This window comes from Gymnoscopelus braueri (genome assembly GCF_963280865.1).
Source record: "Gymnoscopelus braueri genome assembly, chromosome: 2".
Classification (NCBI taxonomy): domain Eukaryota; kingdom Metazoa; phylum Chordata; class Actinopteri; order Myctophiformes; family Myctophidae; genus Gymnoscopelus; species Gymnoscopelus braueri.
Genome location: NC_137604.1, coordinates 41,584,840 through 41,605,736, shown reverse-complemented (window position 1 = coordinate 41,605,736; position 20,897 = coordinate 41,584,840). Strand labels below are relative to the sequence as shown.

General features: G+C 41.3%; 1 protein-coding gene across 2 annotated transcripts in view; it reads left to right on the top strand.

Moving 5' to 3' along the window:
• The first annotated feature begins 724 nt into the window (after positions 1 to 724).
• The window catches only part of arhgap10 (Rho GTPase activating protein 10), an 80,126-nt gene continuing 59,953 nt past the window's right edge, over positions 725 to 20,897 (top strand). For both annotated transcript variants that reach the window (XM_080451762.1, XM_080451763.1), the window contains exon 1: positions 725 to 1,389. In XM_080451762.1, the coding sequence (XP_080307888.1) occupies positions 1,236 to 1,389 (154 nt within the window). In that variant the 5' untranslated portion in view covers positions 725 to 1,235. The remainder of the gene's footprint in view (positions 1,390 to 20,897) is intronic.

The following is a 20,897-nucleotide window of genomic DNA, read 5'->3' as shown; positions in this document are numbered from 1 at the left end:
GTATCCGGTAGGAGACACAAAGTAGATTATTTGTGTCTCCTACCGGAAATACACACGTCATCAAATTATTGTCTTAGGAATGCCACAAAAACAAAAAGAAATCCATGAAATCAAGGCTTCATGGGGTGTGTAATTGACAGAAAATAAGTAATTTTTTGGGTGAACTCCTCGAGGAGTTCACCCAAAAAATTACTTAAACAGAGCTATGTCACATTGCTGTATACTATATACAGGGTATGAAGCTTTTTTGAAACAAATAGCAGCAATCTTTTGCAGTCACTTTGGGACAAATAGCTTAATTTCTTCTCAAAACTATTTAAAAAGTATACAAAAAAATGCGTTTAAATGTAGCAGCTCTGTTTATGTGCATCAGGTCTAGAGATAGGTCTACTCGGTACAGATAGTGCGGGACACTCCTCCTGCACACGTTCATCACACACCATTTCCGTATCCGCTCTAGAGGCCCAGACCGGATCAGCCAGTCAAAACGCTAATCTATAACACGATGCGACCGTTGGGACGCGACGCTTTGTCAGCTTGTAGATTTGCTCTTTTTGGCACGTGACACCGTCGTTCAATTGGGCTTCGCGAACCAATGACAGTCAGAGAGGGATATCGGTGGGAGGGACCGACTGCTCGTGCCCTGCCCTGCCTACCCGGCGACACGCCCACGCATGTCAGTGGAGTTTTTGGATCATCTGTCACTTCTTCACCGTTTCATGTTTGGAGAGCAGAGAGCAGACCCGGTGTTGTGGCTCAATTTATTACACTTTATATGGACTTAATAACAACAACAACAACAACAACAACTACAACCATGCTTTTATGACAGCACGTGTCAACCCGGCCCGGCTTTAAACCCAAGAACACAACCAGCGTCACTTACTGACAGCAGCAGAAAGTAGCGTTTATTTTATTTACTACCAACTGGGAGAAGAGCGATACGTTCTATATTGCTAACTGGGCGAGCTATGCGTTTATTGCCAATGAACCTCAGACTGGTATAGCTAGCTGGTTAGCTCGCTAACTGGCTGCAAAGTCCATTTTAAATGCATGGTGAGAGTCAACTTGTTTAGCAGCAGAATTACTAGCGATAAAACGCACTGTTAAAAAGAAAACCGCTGCTGCTTATTTACATTTTTACATGGTAGTTTGCTCGCTACGAAGTGAGCAACTTATTCAGTACCAGGTTCCAGTGCTAGCAGCAGTTGCAGCTGGCAGTGTGTTAAGTTAACATGGGATTACACCCGTTGGAGTTCAGTGAGTGCTATCTGGACAGTCCCAGCTTCAGGGAGAAGATCAAGGCTCACGAAGCAGAGTTGGATAAAACCAGCAGGTTTATTAAAGAACTCTACAAGGATGGCAAGAGCCTCATCAATGCCACTAAACGTAAGTTTTTAGAAGTCTTATTTGTGAGGTCAATCTAGCCTTGACGTTTTGGTGGTTTCTTTTTTCCCCACAAGATTGTCAGCCATTGTTTTAGCCTGGATCAAGACTATCATAGATGTATTTGATCGATTTTGACATTGACATATATGATAGATACGAAAGTAAAAGATAGTTTTGCCATTCAGGTCTGCCATTGTTCAGTTCACCTTGAGATGTCTTTAAAAGGTATAACAGTTGCAGGTGAAGTTTGGGAGTTGACTGCTGCTGGCTTGGTGCCAATTTTCTTTCTTTCCTTTTTGCCTTGAGTGTATTGTGTACTGTAGCATACACACTATTGCCAGCAGCAATGTAGGTTGAGGTGAACACTGCTGTGCTGTGGCATGCTGCTGTTGTGGCTCACAACCCTCTTCCGGTTGTTGAAATGATAACTGTCTAGCAAGAGCTGATGTTGTTTCACCCACAAATTTCACCCACTTTTTTTTTACTTCTGTAAATATGTGATGTGACAATAAAGCTGATTCTGATTCTGTCCATTTTCCATTACAACACTTCAGTTTGTAAAAAGTGGCATTGCTCTGTAATGCTGGACTTGAGTCAGATGTTCTAGCTGATAAACCATTCTATCAATAGTGGGAGGACTGGAGTACACTGGCCAATTCACCCATTCACAGCCTTTATAGTACTAACATGACTCCAACTAATGTTTCGACCCCTGCTGTACTGTGTCTTCATCGGGGCTCTGAAGAAGCTGAACCAGCCATTCCTAGTTGGAATTTATGTGATGGTAAATGGTAAATGGTAAAAGGTGCATTTATATAGCGCTTCTATCCGAAGCGCTTTACATTGTTTGTGCCATTAACCCATTCACACACATTCATACACCGAGGGCGGAGGGAACCATGCAAGGCACCAACCTGCTCATCGGGAGCAATTAGGGGTTCAGCGTCTTGCTCAAGGACACTTCGACACTAACTCTAGGGGAGCCCGGGATCGAACTGGGAACCTTGCGGTTTTCCAGTTCACTCTACCCGGCCACTCTACCCCTGAGCCACTGCCGCCCCAGTGGTGATGGTGAAGTCCTATTCACCTGCTATTACTTTACTATGATTAGTAATGGTACAGTACATGATAGACACAGGCACAGTAGCAGTCTGTGAAGTCTTCTTGACTGAATAAAGAGAAAACAACTTTTTTTCTTCTCAATTATTCAGAAAAGTGTATTTCTTTGTATTTACACACCATCTACAGTAGGAGCATTGTTTGATTGTTCTTCAGAAGTCAGTGGACCGTTTTTGAAGAATTCTTAGGCTCCATGTGACTTGTATCGGCTGTGATGTTCTGCAGGACTTTTTGGGCATTATCAGTAGAACCTGTACAGCAGCAGCTCATGGTACTAGAGATGTACCAATACCATTTTTTGGGGCGGTGAAACCGCCCCTATATGTGAGGTTTGGACATTGACACCCATTGCACCCCCCCAACCCTGCGCTGTGATTGGCCACCAGTCTACCCCCCTAACCCTGCACCGTGATTGGCCAATCACAGTCTATTCAGGACTGTGATTGGCTAGTGAAACATGACACATGTGCATAGCCCTATAAATAGGACTATGCACTTAAAAAAAATGTTTTTTTTTAAGTTAGGGGTGTACAATGGTTGGTCCACAATATTACTTTTCTTTAAGTGAACTTCCATCACTGTGATGACCACTGTGACCACACCGCCCACTTCACACTGGGTGTGATTTTTCCCTTCTTGATACCGATTCCGATACCCAGAACTTGCATATCGGTCCACATACCGAGTACTGATCCGATACCAGTGAGTAATTTAAACAAATCTAGGACCGTGGTTCTCAAAGTGGGGTCCAGGGCTCCAGGCACCATCTGCGTTCCTTGAGGGGGTTCCACATGGACCCTTAAAGGTCTGTAACTCTGAGAGTGTACAAATGAAACCAAATGGATTTGGTTCTGTTTGTACACTCTCAGAGTTAAAGGTTTGAGAAGCACTGATCTAGGAATAAATAAAAATGCCATTAATAATTGTTAATGTGCAGCAGCTACAAGTTAGTAAAATAATAATGTAATAGTCGTGCAACATCAACCGAAGCAATCAAAATATGACTGTGAATGAAACATCATCACGTGATAAATTACGTGGTATCGGAATGGCATAGACCGGCATACTCGCCGATGGCAGCTTTTCCGATACTCATATTGGTATCGGCACAACTCTACATGGTACAAAATAGAATGACCTCTGGTATTCACATCCATATGTAGGTCTGTATGTATGTGAAAATGTGTGCAGACCATGCTGGCGTAAGTCTATACTCTGTGACCCACTTCAGAAGGCATGTCATGCCTTTAACTAGACTGCACCAGCAGCCATTCTTCACAGACACTACAACGAAATTATTATTTTTTTCTCATTGGTCCACCACAGTTAATGACATAGAATAACTACCTATCAGCCCTGATAAAGCACAATAAATACAGGTTGGCGTTTCAGGGATAGTAATTTTAGGATTAATGAATGACTAACCTGTATTGAATATTAGACATGGCGGGGCTGTAACAAGGCTTACAGTATGACACAGTAGTTGTACTCATAAGCTTTCTTAAAGCGCAGTGAAAAGCTGTCTGGCGTATTTCAATAGACAGCAGTGTGTGCTCAGTCTACCCACTCTCAGGTGTAGCTGCCTACCACAGAGGGTAAAGTTATAAAGTAACAGCCTTGTGTTCACTCACACTCCCAGGGTGGAGTCCAGTCACAGCTAAGCCCTCATTACTGGGCACAAGTGTAACAACCTTGCCTCACGAAAGTTGCCTAGTCTACTCTGTTGTCAGCAGAGATCAGAGAAAATGGTTCTGCATTACAGTTTAGAGTAATTTTTTTGTTTAGTTCTATCTCTGGTAGTTGTTAAGGGGAAGGCTTGTCTTTGACATGCTGCAGATACTAGATAGGCTTCCTAGATGATCAATATCTTCTCAGTGTTTTTGATGATCGACTTTGAGTGTCCATAAGCTTTATGAAAGAATGTAGGCTAAATCTAAACCTAGACGACATAGTTGATTTAGTACGATGCAGCTACACAAGCACATTTTAATCCATAGTCATGATCTTTTCTACGCAGTTGTAGAAAACATCAGGATGCCTTGCTTTCTGTAATAAACATCTGTATAGCTGACTGTGGCTACTCATGTATTAAAGGTCATTGATATAATGTAGGATAAAGAATTATAGCGTGTTGTAGGTAACCTGTCTGCCTCACCGACCCGCTACTATGGCTTACCAATAGAAAGGTTCTTATGCCTTGGCTGTGCCCTGGGCCCTGGCTACACCCTGACTGGAGTGACTGCAGACTACATTGTACATTGTTGCTATATAAAGCCCCTCATCCCTTCCATTTGTTGAAATAACTAAATTTGCAATCGTTACTGAAACAATGGGCTTCATTCATGAAATGTGCATAGTTCAGATTAGATCCGAAAGCACTCGTATGAGCATTTGTACGAGCATAGTCTCATTCTTCATTGTTGTTCTTAACTGAATTTGTTCCTTGTGTGCTCAAAACTCACGTGTGGTTTTAAACATGTACTGTATGTGTTTGAAAACGTCCGGGAAGGCACTTAGAATGCCTTATTCTTATTATGCTAAATCAATTACAATAGTGTCAAACCTCACTAATACAATATTTCAGTTGTGTGTGTGTGTGTGTGTGTGTGTGTGTGTGTGTGTGTGTGTGTGTGTGTGTGTGTGTGTGTGTGTGTGTGTGTGTGTGTGTGTGTGTGTGTGTGTGTGTGTGTGTGTGTGTGTGTGTGTGTGTGTGTGTGTGTGTGTGTGTGTGTGTGTGTGTGTCAGCTGCACTAGACTTTACTTCACTCATCTTCAGTAATCCAAAGTGTATGCCTTATATTCAAACTTCAATAAAGGCTACGTACACATTATTGACAAACTCTAGCAAGAGAATAGAGAAACGCCTCAGTTTCTTTTCTCTTTTTTTTGACCCTCGGATGATCTCATGTTTTGTTGTATTGTCAGATGGACCTTCCACCTCTCTCATACTGTTCCAAATCTCCAAGTCCCAGGCCATGCTCGGCCTCTCAGTCTCTCATTCCACTCCCTCTGCCTGGGAGGATGTCCCGCAATGGAAAGTCCTTGGTTCTGGGAGGAAATGTCCAATGCTGGACCCTGGGGCCGGAGAGCCGTGACACGGAAGTGCCCACTAAGAGTGACGACACTACGCTCCTGTTTCTGGGAATCACTGTGCTGTCAGAACCCTTGTTAAACAACCCCCCCCCCCCCCCACAAGTTTTTTTGCAATGGACAATTGGACATAATTTGGTATTACAGGTGTAATACTAAAAGTCCAAAGGCAGGACACCACATTTGAATTCAAAAACTATTTACAAAGTCAAATGGAATCAGTGTAGATTTGATGAATGATACAAAATGGTTGTAAGTCTGTTTTCAGGGATTACGTTATGAACCCGTTCCCTACCCTATCAGAAAATCTGATCTGCTCAGAGCTGACATCTTATTAATGGGGAATGAATGGATCAAACTTAAATCTTGTGAGGGATAAATGAAACAGATGGCACAAACTAGACTAGAACTGTAGAGCTAAAAGGTAGTGTACTGTAAGTGATATTTGTTTTGTTAAAATAAGTGTTAAATAGCTCTATATTATGTAATCATTGCTATATAGACTGTTCATTACAAGGGGTCTCTGCGTCTCCCCAGCTCTTTAGTAAACGGAAAATAAATTTTCAGGTCGGGATACCAATTTCATCCAATCAGGAGAGAGAACTCATACAGGATAAATAATTGAAATTGCATGTGATGAAACAAAACATTATTTGCAGACAAAATTGGAACTGGAACACTATAAAATTGAAGCTGAATGAGTTCTCTCTCTCTCTCTCTCTCTCTCTCGATTGAATGAAATTGGCAATGTATTTTCTTTTCACTAAAGAGCTGGGGAGACAGGGAGACCCCCTGTAAACACTCTAGCAATGATTACTATCACAATATAGAGCTTTAACCTTTTAACAAAAAAAACTTTTGTTTTAACCATACAATATCACTTACAGCACCTTTTTAAGCAGTGGCCAAGAGGGCAGTTATAGTCCATCGTGACCACTGGATTTCCTCTGCTCGATCGACCAACCAACCAACCAACAAATCAACAGTATACTTTCGTCAATGTGAAAGTATTTTTGTCTCTTCTGCAGGCAGATCTCAGAGCGCGCTGCCGTTATTTGCTCTGGCTAGCTGCCGCGCCCCGCTAATCACATTTACTGATGCTGCCAAAGAGGCAAATCACAATCTTTCATTAAAATTGCATTAGCGGAGACGTGAGGTCATCTAGGAGGAACGCTCTTCCATCTCTAGCTCTAGCAGAGAGGCACAGAGAGGCCTATAGAAGTGATACTGCATACCTGTCATGATGGTCTTAGGAGCTCCTTTTGTGGTGCAGGTGAATGCGGTGGAGTGTTAAAGGAAACTTCACCCCAACATCATTTACCCTTGATGGCTTGAAAGCAAGGAGAATTTTCATTTGTATCACATACCTTTACGCTTTATGGTGAATGAAGAATCCCAAAACAGCTAAACTTTATTTTTGCTGTTATTATTTATTTATAAAATCCAAAACAATGCTCACAGTGTAATCTCAAGTGTTATTTATCCAGTCGTATGTTCAGTACTTCCAAAACATAGCTTTTAAGCTGAAAACCTTCTGGTGTAAACCGTCTCATGCACGAGCTAGGAATACACCTGGGCGTGTCCGTCAACAGGAGCTCAGTTCACACAGCTCATGTGTGGGCCCAGGTGTGTGCGTCGTTCGTGCATGAGACAAGTGTTTTAAACAATAAAGTCTCGGCAAAAGTATTTCATAAATACTGAGGACACGGACTGGATGAAGACACTTGTGATTACACTGAGCGTTTTGGAGTTTATGAACAGATTTCTTTTAAAATAAAGTTTCACTGTTTTTAACAAACAGACTCCTATTTTTTTACTCTATTCTTGTTGTTTTTGGATACTTCTTTTGGGATGAAGTATTCATTCAAAACTTTGGGTCGGTCACTCTGGACTCCTGTGAGAGGATGACCATTACATGGTGACTTGGAGGGGTGGAAAAGGGCAGCATGTAAAGTCTGTGTGTCGCCTTAGTTGTTGTGGACAAAAGGTACTGGTGCATACATACAGTATAGTGGACACTTGCCCTGTCAGACCAGTAAGCACACTAATGTATCTTCTGACAGAGCTTTGACGTTACTAATAAGAAGTTACAGTCATCCTACTATTATTCAAGTTCAAACTACAGCCATGGGAACAATTATAATATTGACAGCCAGGCCGTCAGTCCCTTAGAGGTCACCCTGGCTTGAACCTGTCAGGCAGGCTTGTTTTGACATTTGAGGACCAGGGGAGGTCTTGGGGGTGACGCGATGCCTGATGCTGTGGAGGAGTCTGATGCTGCAAAGCACTAGGCACAGGCAGAGTGACTCTGTGACAGACTGAAAGAGAGATAGAGGGGGGCATGGGGCAGGCCTCCAGGGAGGAAAAAGGTGGGATCAGAGTGGAGCGAGCGTGGACTCCAGCTGGAAAAGATTGACGAGTGGAACAGGAAGGACAGGGGAAAGGCATGGTCACATGGTCATGTAAACACCGGACACTCTTTGAGAGGCTGGACCGGGCCACGCTCTGACCCAAGTGGCACATCAGATAAGAGGGTGTAGAAAACATAACAAACAGTTTAGCGGTGCCAACAAACACACCGTGGACTTCTGTTGATAATACACCCAAATGGATCCTCAGCAGTTGAACTTTGACTTGTGCGTGCCTCTTATTGGATTTTGTGCGGGTGGGGCTCGTGTTATGTGTGAATTGGCTGGTGCAATAGGGTTATGCCCTTCCTAAAAGAGATGTATAAATATGTTTGTCAGGCTGTTTTGACAACCACCCAATCTGCAGGTTAAATAAAAGTTCCCATCTGTTCCCAAACATTACAGTCAAAGCTCTATTATTCAATTTTCTTTAGTGAATAAAATGTTATTTTGTCCAATTTGTATGGTAGAGTATGTTCATACAATATATAGCATACAATTAGGGTGGTTGTAGTTGGTCTCCCTGCTCTTCTATTGAGACATTCTGATCCTGTGTCTAGGTTGGACAAAATCCGGGATAGAACAGGAAAGTTACACCTTACCTTAAGCTGCTTGTGGGCATAGGATATTTGCAATATCTGTTATCTGATGTTACCTGAAGCCCTGTAACATTAGCATTATGATACACTAAACAAAGTTATACAAATCAGAATCATGGCTTCATTAGCATTACTTCCTCATCTCATATCTGAGATCTGCCATTTAAGGAAATATAATGTGGTATAATATAATAATAATATGTTGTTAATATGTGTGCTAGACCATTTGTCTAGTACTGCTCGTGGTATTACAGAGTCTGTTAAGTTGTTTTGAGTTTCTAAGAATCAGTCTTTGTGTCTTCCCCTCAGAGAGAAAACAGACGTACCGGTAGTCTTAGTAAGTTATTGGCGGTCATCATCACTCCATACTTAGCAATGGTGGTGCGTCACTGCAGGCCTACAACCCCCTCCTCTGATGATTAAGCACCTAGATTCTGCTGACATGGAACAAAGGCAGAGGAAGTGTGGATACGGTCATGCAGCAGTCTTATAACTTTGCTGTGACATGTCACAGGATGCCACCTGTCTGCATTTGTCTGTAGAATTGTGACGAGCTTTTCATTTGAGGCTACTTATGACTTGGATTTCTCGTAAACCAAGATCCATGTCACGGGCCACGCCTTCATATCTTTCTTGTGCAATCAGCATGTCTCGTTCACAGAGAAAAACAATGCCTAGTTTACTTTCCACCCCTCCCCCCTGCTAAGAAGAAACACAATATTATTCATGACCTTGTGCAATGTCATTGGCTCTATTCATACACGCCAGCTGTATTCATGGGATATGATATTAATTTCCCAGTATGGAACCTTCATCTTGCTGATGAAAGACCTTGCCCACCCTGTATAAAGCATGAGTTATGCTTGGTTCCGTACCGTGTCGCTGTCACACACCAAACATAGCAGATCTATAATAGACAACATGTCACTCCGCAATGTGTTGTGAACTTGTTGATCGTCTATTTTCAGTGTGCGACTCTGTCACTCGAATAAATTACCCTTAATTGTCTTGATGCACCATTACTAAAAGTACATCAATCAATCAATCAATACCATCCACTGCTCTGCAGTAACCACACACAGTGCCCAGCCTGCAGTGGTGGAAAAAGTACCCACATGTGTTACTTAAGTAAAAGTATCAATATTGCAATGTAGAAATACTCTGTTACAAGTAAAAGTCTGGAATTTGCTTGAGTAAAAGTACAAAATAATTGGTATCAAAATGGACTTAAAGTACCCAAAAGCAAAAGTACTTATTGTGCAGAGTGTCCCAAGTTCAAAATGTATAAAACATCTTTTGAAAATAGCAGATCTACAAGCTCACAATGCGTTGCATCGCGATGCATTGTGAGCTTGTAGATCTGCTATTTTCAAATGGCTGGAAAATATTCAGGGCAGAAGTGGTTGGTGTGTTTTGTACTAATATTCAAATAATTGTAGTGGAGTAAAAGTACAATATTTTTGCCTCTGAGATGTATGGAGTAGAAGTAAAAGTATTGGAAAATTGGAAATACTCCAGTAAAGTAAAAATTCCTCAAAAAGTGTACTTCAGTACAGTAAATGTACTTAGTTACTTAACACCACTGCCAGCCTGTTAACATGGCTTTCCTTCACATCTCTGCTGAATAAGGGCACCACATGTTTATGTCATACAGCTAGGTATTTTTATACAATTTCTTTCTCCTGCATTTTTCCTTCTAAAAGAAAAAAAACTTGGCCCGTGGTATCAGATTAATGTAAGGTCGGGCCTCCATGACTCATACTCTGAGGCGATGCAGCCCGGGGGTCTCTGTAGCGTTCCGCACGGAAAGTATCCAAGTTTGACAGCTCGCAGGTTTTCACCGAAATGCCTTGCTTTAAAAGGCAAAAACACAGGAGAGGGGCCTTTCGCCTTGGACTCCCATGCCCTAGTAGTGTGTGGTATTTTGTTCTGTCCTGTAGGCTAGCAGCTATCGCTTGCATCTGTAAATGCGGAGCTTTCATCTGACACGGTTGTTATTGTTCCACTGACTGTATCTAGCTGATGTATATTCTCTGGTAATCATATTGACACTGTACAGTGGCACGAATGTCATTTCTGTTTTGTTTTTTTTAACTTTTCAGTCTTCTTTTTTTTCTCCCCCTCTTCTCTGAATGTTCTCTGTTGACAGAATGTTGGGACTTTTATGTGTTCTCATCTGATAAAACCCACTTGCGTTCATAACTTCCCACCAGAATCAGAATCAGTTTTTGTGTGAGTGTGAGGTTCAGACAAGTAAGGTACTTTGGTGTGACAACAACACAATCCCGACATTAAACCATGAACGGAGGATCACGCACACCATGGATATACAGAACTCACATATTGAAACGGGTCTTTGCGGAACATATCTAATAGACTACATTACATTAGACAGCAGTGGTGTAAAGTAACTAAGTACCTTTACTTAAGTACTGTACTCAAGTACAGTTTTGAGGTATTTTTTACTTTACTGGAGTATTGCCAATTTTCAGAACTTTTACTTCTACTCCACTACATCTCAGAGGCAAATATTTGATTTTTTTTACTCCACTTCAATTATTTGAAAACTTTAGTTACTAGTTACTTTGTCGATTTTGATTAGTATTACAAAACATACAGTAACCACTTCAGCCCTATATAAATTTCGGCCATTTAAAAATAGCCAATCTACAAGCTCACAATGCGTTGCGATGCGACGCATTGTGAGCTTGTAGATCGGCTATTTTCAAAAGTTTTTTGGGGAAACTTGGGAAACTTGGGAAAACTTGGGACATTTGGCATAATGAGTACTTTTACTATTGATTCTTTTGAAGTACATTTTGATGCCAATACTTTCGTAATTTTACTCAAGTAAATGTTTAATTCCTTACTTTTACTTGTAACAGAGTATTTCTACATTGCAGTATTGATACTTTTACTTAAGTAAAAGATGTGAGTACTTTTTCCACCACTGGACAACAGACAATATATATCTCATGTCGAATGCCTGTCTTTTTCGTTTTTCGTGAGTTGAATGAAGAGGCATTCAGCTTCCACCTCTGTTGCTCTAGAGACTGCATGGATGAGTGGGATTTGTAGAGGACTGTGTTGTGTGCCACGCTCACTCACACATGGTGCTAATCAACAGAATGCGAATCTATCGACTGACATCATCACTGTTGCTAGGGTAAAGCGCCTAATGTAAACAGTGATTTGGACCATGAGGCCTTCATCACAGACATAAAGGAGAATGTCTATGAAATTAGTATAATCTAGTCCAGTGGTTCTCAAAGTGGATTCCAGCGACTCTCTGGGTTCTTTGATGGGGTTCTAAATTGACCCTTACAAGTCTGTAACTCTGACAGTGTACAAACACTGTCAGAGTTAAGGGGAGACCTTGGAATTTTAAAGTTTGAGAATCACTGATCAAGTGCCCATGTCATGAAAGGGACAACATTGGTGGTTTGGATGAAATGAGTTTTAGAAAAACAAGACCACGACTAATGCAGAATGTCATGTTGATGACGTCATATTGATGATGTCAGTCTTTCCGAAATATGGATTTGAGGGATGGTGAATGATCTGTCTAGTTGTTTCCGAGATTAGTTGCAGACACAGACATACAGACAGACAGACCCTCTTCCAGACGGCTCAGCATACGGCTTACGGTTTCTGAAATATAAATATGTTGTGTTACATTTCCCATACACACACATTGTACAAATCTAAGCACTAACAAATTAACATAAATTAAACTATTGAAAAATATCGCTTAGAAAGAAACAAACACACTATTCCCAATGCAGATTGTCGGTTTAATACATCACATGTGTATATGTGGCATGAAAACTGGGAGGAGTAGTGTGCCAAACCGTTGTGGATATAAGATATGCGATCACAATAAAAAAAAGTTAACAAGGAATAAGTAATAAAATAAACGGCACTCTGTATTAGAGAAGATGTCCAATTCATATAGGCTATAAATGCCTTTTCATAAAAAAGAAAAACGTTTTTTGAGGGAGGGTTTTAAAAGACTTCCAGCAATAAATCTCTAGAGTGGCTCTAGCATACTTTTACAAACCATCACCCCCGCCCCAACCCACTGCATTTCTCCAGCTGGGTAGCCTACACCAAGACTCTTATCTGTTGTTTGAGAATGCACCACAGTGCTTTACAGGCGGCCTTTGCACCCTTTAAAGAATGCCCTGATTTCACACCCAGTATACAGTATACAGTGTGGTTGAGTAGTTTTTCAAGGTTCAGTGGAATGTTGTCAAAACATGTTTCGTGGTATTACTACATGCTGGGAGGAGGGGTTACTGAGTTTTCCACTCCGTTTCTGTCAGCGTTGTTAGGACTACTTGGCTACGAGTGCAGTTCTTCTTGACCAAGCTGTCACAACCCAAGTGTGGGTCATCTTGAGGTGTTCTGACAGAATTCAGGACAAACTAGAAAGCGTCAGAGCGTAGGTGTCCGCCAGGTTATGAATAACATTAAATTTTGTCCAATCTGTATGGTAGAGTATGTTAATTCAATATAACTTGGGGTGGTTGTATTTTGTCTCCCTGCTCTTCTATTGAGACATTTAGATTGTGTCAAAGGTCATGTCTCTCGTCTCACCTATACACAGGATCTGACACGAATTGAAAAAAATGATTCAGCACTTGCACAGGAAACCGGGTTCAAATCGCGTGTAGAAGAGGAAAGTTACATGTGCAGGTTTTGATTGAATACTTTATTTAGAAAGACATGGAAACAGTACATGGAAGTACAATTCACAATACACGGTCCTCTAAACTGGATCGCTCATAAAAGCACAGTGGCTTATTTAAAATGAGATCCCCATGCATTCAAATCATGATGACATTTAAGAAGACAGACAAATATACACTACTATGCAAAACGTCATACAATCAGCTTACAGGTTACTGGTATGAAGGTTTAAGGTAGATTCTAATCAAGTATCTAAAATAATTGTGGTATGCTATGTACAAATGTCAGCAGTAATGTAAAGTACAGTATTCTGTATGACTAATGCAAAAACACTGTGGGAGCAAATAGACAAGAGGCCTGAGGGTCTTTGTGTGGAGTATTGAGATGCACACCAAGGCCTGGTTTCCACCTCTGTGTTGTCTGGACCTCCAAAGTTTGTAGTTAATTCAAAGTCAATTATTATGTTTAACATAACTGCCACGCAGTTTCATGTTTGACCATACTGCAGCTCTGTTTTGAGAATACTGTCCCTAACCCATAATTTACTAACTCCTACTGCAGAACTACACAAGACTGTGTTTACAGCACTTGGAATTCTACCTGTGTGTGTGTGTGTGGTTGGTTTATGTTGTTTAGGGAAGAAACATTTGAGCATAATCCAAAACGTTTACAAAACGAACCGTGTGTTTGTGCGTGCGTGCGTTCGTGAGTTTGTGCGTGCGTGCGTGCGTGCGTGTGTGTGTGTGTTAGACACAGAACAGGCAACTGGATCCATGTCACATCATTATTCTTAATGACTGTTATGTTTACAAAGGAAGGACTGTATATAGCATATCATACCAGTAGTATAGCATGCCAGTGACAGAATTGCTGATCTGTTAATGAAAGTCATATCCAATTATTTACCCTTTTCTGTGAAAATATACAAACATTCACTGCTCAAGCCTAATAATAGGTTCAAACTGTGCAACCCTGCAACCTTTACACACCTTGCTGCCAGTTCAACAGATATAGGCTAGTTGTTGGAGATGAAGAAACCAGAAGGATGTTTTTTTTGGAAGTCCGATGCACCTTTGACTACAGCCTAGAACGGGCATTTTAAATATACTAAAATACCAGGTTTCCTGAATGCACTTTCACAGGTTGAGTATCAGTGTAGGGCAGGATAAAAAAGTATTTATATTTGGCAGCCTAGGTCATGTAAATGTTAAATGGTGCATTTATATTGCGCCTTTATCCAAGGCGCTTTACAATGATTGTGCATTACATTGGGTCTGTACAGAGTAGACTGACAACCGTACAGCATCCCATAATACTGCCATGTTGCATTCCTTGTGACCTCCACAAAAATGTCATCTTTACACAGCTGGCTCTGGCAGAGGATTTGAGGTAGCTGCCTGTCAATTACGGGCTGCATGATTACAGCAAAAACATAATTTAATTAAAAACTTTTTCAATTGTTTGACTGATTTGGTTGCTCATATTGTCAATATTCTATGATAATCATTGTGGAACCTTAAATTGTGATATGCTCCTATACCAATGGTATTCATTTAGGCCTAACTGTGTACTTGATGCCGCTTCTACGATGACCTACTTAGTTGTTGTTGTTTGTGTGTACAGGACGTGACAAATGTAGTCTCCAGTTTTGATTAATTACCTAATGTTAGGCCAGTGCGGTATCTTGCATAACCTAACGAGCTAAGAACAAAGCCATTATGAGTCAGTAGCCACGCCTCAACCATTGCTTGTGCCCAATTGTTCTGTCTGGCTGTCATTAGAATAGCCCAGGGCCTCATTCATTACATTCCCTATGGATCCTGGCTAGTGCATATAGATGTCTGATAGTCAATTATTGGCAACAGCCATGCACCAATTGTCCTAGCTTACAACCTTTAGCAACACTTGGCTTTCATATTCAGTGTAGGTAGGTAAAGGGAAGCGTTCTAGTAAGTACACATTAACATTGTATTACCGGTAGTCCTACTCCTTGAAAGTCTGCCTCATATTTACAAGGATTTAAGTGCAAGTCTTTTATTTACACTGTGCTATAGACTACACCGGTACACCCTTGTACAGTAGGTACAATATGCCTTATTTTTGTCAAATATGAACTCATAGCTGGGCAATAGAATAGATATAACTATTTCATATTATATAGATGTTATGATATGAGACTAAGATCTTGTTTGGGATTATGGATTGAGTAATATTCGATATTCCTCATTTTTTAAGGGCTACATTGCAGTAAAGCTGTTCTTCTATCAAGCCTTTACCCACTTAGTTATCATATAGGCATTACTGATGATCAAACATTCATAAATATTCTATGAAAGCAAAGATATTGTCGTGTTGATTTTGTCCATATCGCCCAGCTGTATATGAACACTCACACTGTTCCTATTTTTCAGGGCGAACTCCATGTATTCCTTACATCCTGTCACAGTGGGATGTCAGACGCAGTCTCAACTGCATACCTATAGGCATTAGTAAGAAACCCATATTCGCACAGTGTGTTCACTGTGCATTACTCTCACCAGCTGTCCATCTGATTTCTCTAACGACAACAATGACCTCACAGAAAGAAAAAAAAGGACCCTTCCTGTTGCTGCTATTTAAAGGTCGGCCAGTTCAAAGAACAAAACCTTGTAAATAATGTGTAAGCCGTCTCAGTGCCCTGACTGCAGCCATTATCTTCCTGTAGTTGCATGACCTCCACAAGCTGACCAGAGGAACTGACTACAGGTGTTGTGGCTTGTTGTTGGACTTGAATCTCCTCATTGGTACCTCGTTGCTTTCAAAATAGACTAGGGCAAGTCATGCTCATTGGCACACACTGGGTCTTTCCTGTGTAAGCTGTAACTGCTGCAAAGTAGTATTAATTTAACTGAGAGTATAACAATGAATGCTTGCAGGTCCATTTGTTGTTGTTTTTTGCATGTAAAGTTAAAATAATGCAGATGATACAACTGTGTGTTCATATCCTGACCAATTGCCCAAGAAGTGAGGCCTTGAAATCTTTCTGTATTGCAGAATAGACTCAAGTCTAAAGATGACTACTCCCTGGTGCCCTGATGGCCCACCTGGTAAGAGTGGCACATAGATAAGGCTCTAGTCCTTCCTGCAGCTGGGTTCTAACTCCACGTCCTGAGGCTTATGAGTGTGAGACTGCTTGTGCATCCTTGTTTGGTGACGGTGGCACTGGCAGATATAGAAGAATGGCAGACAGAAAAAGGGTCGAGACCCGCCTGTGATGGGTTTAAATGGTTTTGATACAGGCCACTGAGGCAGAAGCTGTCTTTTGTGCTAAATGCAGGCAGGCATTGTCCAACCCAGCTCACATGTTTAAGCTTAGGGGCTATTAACATTGTAATCCGATGCACGCGCGCACGCACGCAACCCTGGTTTTGTGCTTCTTTTAGCTTGTACAAAATCAGAGCTATCAAATCAAGGGGAAAACATAACGCTTCCTGCTGCGTTGCCAGGCTTAAAGGGGAATTTTGGACCACGGTTTTCTTACCTTTTCTATGATGATATGATATCTTAGGATGAACGGTACAAAAAAAAAAAACGGAAGTCTCGCTAGACGAGATTGAAATCTCAAGATTTCAATCTCGTCTAGCGAGACTTCCTTTTTTTTTTTTTTTGCGTAGTGTACTGTCATTATGAACGTCAGATCTCACAAAAAAATATATATATGCGATCTAGCGGTGCAAGGCCTATTGGCGCACGTTTTAAGCTGTGGCGGACCCATGATGGAGTTATGACATTTTTATACTGTACCATTCATCCTAAGATATCATAACATCATAGAAAAGTTAAGAAAACCGTGGTCTAAAATTTCTCTTTAATTAATTTAACAACATGTCAGTGCGTTTTTGTGTTTCTGTACCCAGCTTTGGCCAGGTTATTGCATGGGTAAGACTAAGAACCCATGTAATAACCTCAGTGTACTGACTGCAGCCTCTAGCTTCCTGTAGTTGCATGACCTCCACAAGCTGGAACTGACTACAGGTGTTGTGGCTTGTGGTTGGACTTGAATCTCCACAATCCAACTATCTCTCTCTTGCTCTCTCTCTCTCATTCCCCCATTCTCCTTCTCCATACCTCCCCCTTCCCCCCCCCCTCTCTCATTCCCCCATTCTCCCTCTCCATCCCAACATCTCCATACATTGTATGGGCATGTGATATGAGTTACTACAGAAACCGTTGATTTGAGCTGACGTCAGGCATATCCATAATTTGCAAATTATGGAATTGGCAAAATCCACACAGGCACCCACCCAACGTGAACTTTACGTATGTAGTTGATTGCAATATCTACATAAGTAGCCTTGCAAAGCCATGTGGCTCATAGACGGTGATGCTATTATGTCATGCAATGCCTTTTGTACCCGTTGTCATAGAGTACTTGGAGGCCAGTCTATGACTTCAGTACAATGTATTGATGAGATCACATGGAACTCTATATAGGTATAACAGGGACACGGACAGACAGAGTGATTTATGACTTTTCGATTCTGGACAACCGCTGAGCCGACCGACTTCCCTGGGGTATTGCACTCCCTCAGGGTCCTCAGCGATACACAGATATGCCAAGTTTGAATTCAAGAATCAAGGTTTTATTTGTCACTACTCATACCAGTACAAGAAGTGACATGCTATTTTGTGCGCTCCACAAAGTACTGTGCTTCCACAGCGTCGGGGCGCTCCACAGCAAAATATGTGGCCTCAACTTTGATGCTAGTACACACAAGTGTCCAACCAATCATAGCCCCCCTCCTCCCCTTTTCCAAAATAAATATTTCATAGTAAGTATCTTGGTTACACTAACATTGATGTGACCAGGGCCATTGTGAAGCAGTTTGTTTATGTTTGTTTATGCTGTGAGCGAGTGAGCTGCTCTGCCGAGGCAGGAGATCTCACAGGCGTGGAAGAGTACAGTGGAGACAACAACCTGTTGCTGCTCAATGTTGATTCAGAATGCGTTATTCCAATCCAATCCCATCCAGTCCATTTGCTCACCTCGATAGCAGATTTGACACGTCACAGGCTGACGGTCTGTCACTCATAACCTCGGACATATCCAATGTATTGCATTTAGCGCCGTGGACTAACGCAAATGTGTGAATTGGGCGTTAAACGTCTCTGCATGTGATGCATTTCAGAAAGAAACGGGCCAACAGCAGACATTCCAAAAAACAGCAGCATCATTTCAGATGGCTTGCATCGATCTTATAGGTGCAGGATAAATGGGGGGAACAATGGCTGCCTTGCGCTGCCTATGAGCTCTGTTTCGCAGTTACAGACCAGTTGATCTTTCCCCACAAAACTCCAAACCAGCTGCCAGAGCTAATGATGTTTCTCCACAGGATACCGCTCATAGCTCCAGTCTTAAAATACTCCTCGCTACATTCTCTCACACCTCCCCAGGGGATGGCCGTGGGGCAGAGATTCCCAGCCCTGGGGAAATCTCGACACTGCGTCTAAAATAGCCGGGGCCATTTGTGTTTACTTACATACGCTGGGTCTTTCCCTTGTAAGCAGTAACTGCAGTAAGCATTTGCATTTAGCAGCCTAGCTAAATTGAGGCCTTGAATTCTCAGGATATCTTGAGGTTTGATGTTGTGAATTGGTTTGATGGAATCTTATGGGGTTTGGCCTATTACATTCCATATGCCCTCTTACATTCTACAGTGCATGCACACACACACACACACACACACACACACACACACACACACACACACACACACACACACACACACACACACACACACACACACACACACACACACACACACACATACTATGCCTCTGTTTGTCACAAGACTACTTTCCTTTGTACAGCACTTTTTTTTTAAGAGTTGCAGGTGAAACCGGCTTCTCTGTCAAACGCTCCACTGAAAGGTGGAGGAAGACTTTTGTGCCTGCAGTAGTTAGTTTTATAATAAACATGTGATGTAATATGCCTTATAATATTTATTCATTTTATGTGGTAATTCGTTTTTTATTTTATTTAAAAAACTTTTTTTATTACATTTTTTAGACTTTTGTATTAAATTATTTGATATAACTTCATTGACTATGCACTTTGGCTTTCAATGACCCCTTAATGCATTGTTGTTGCAATGAAACTATTGCCTGAGTTTCCCCTTTGGGGCTCAATATAGTTAGCTAGCTTTAACAAGATTAAAGACTGAATCTTATTTTGAGGATAAACATGATCAAGATTAAGGTTTTCCAAATGAAACTCGTTTGCAACTTAGTCTGACTCTAGCCATCTGCACATGGTCTGACTGGGTTATGCATTATGGTTCCCCCTAGTTTTATTGAATTTATTGCTACGTGGTTTATTGCTACGTTCTTGCCCTGTGGTTCTAACTATTGTTCAAAATGTATTCTCTTTTCTTTTCTTTATTTGTCGTTGCAGGCGGGCACATTTTACTGTGTTTCCTGCCTACTACTGTATGTCTTTTTGTATGACCTGTTGTAAAGTGCACAGAGACCCCTTGGGGTGATGTTGCACTATAGATACAAATAAACTGAAACTGAACATAATGTATAATCTATTAAAGGACGACTTCACCACTTTTCAACATATCTGACTTCATATAATAGATCCTCACTAATGCTCATGATAAAATGGTACAACTTTTTTCTAATCAGTCTGTGTCTCAGAGGAGGGCTGTAGACAGTTCAGAAACCCGTCTACCAGTGACATCATCGATGGGGAATCCAAGCTAATAGAAACTGCAGGCTTTGTATTCCTGGAAAGTTGCAATGCAATAATAGATCCCATTGTTCTCGACTTAATAAAAATCTGATTTAAAAAAAAAAATCTTTTTGGAGAAAAAAAATCCTGCCTAACGATGATGTCACTGGTAGACGGGTTTCTGGACTGTCCACAGCCCTCCTATGAGACACAGACCAAGTAGATTTTTTTAAAATAATTTTATCATGAGCATTAGTGAGGACCTATTATATGAAGATATGTTGAAAAGTGGTGAAGTCGTCCTTTAAATGTTGTAGGCACAAGTATAATGTACAATCGATGACCAGTAATATTAACATTTATTGTCTATGAATGGATATATACAGACAGTGAGGCTGATGGGACATATGTACAGTGTCAGGCTGTCAGCCAGGCTTACATCAGTGGGTATATGGATCGTAAATGTACAGGATGTCGGAACCTTCTGGTGGCATAACCATCAGGATGTTTGCTGAGTACACATAGATGAGGAATAGATGCCAGGTAGGCAATAGGCTAAATATAATAATATAATGAAATGTTTTTGATTACCATGATGAAAATAGTCTATGATTAGTACTTGAGCCTATGCACTTCACACCAACCATCAACCTGTCTACCCTTTATAAAGACATGGTAGTGAATTGCTATTATAAACCCAGGTTGCCTCTTTCAGCCGATGGCCTTTTGACAAAGTGTGTGGCCCATTTAAAGTCCTCAGTGATGCATGCAGATGAGATAGAAGTCGCTGACCATCTCCACTGCAAGGCCATCGATGTAGGTGGGGGCATGCTCTCTCCTCAGCCTCCTGAAGATAGTCCTTGAGATATTTCTGCTTAATTCAGA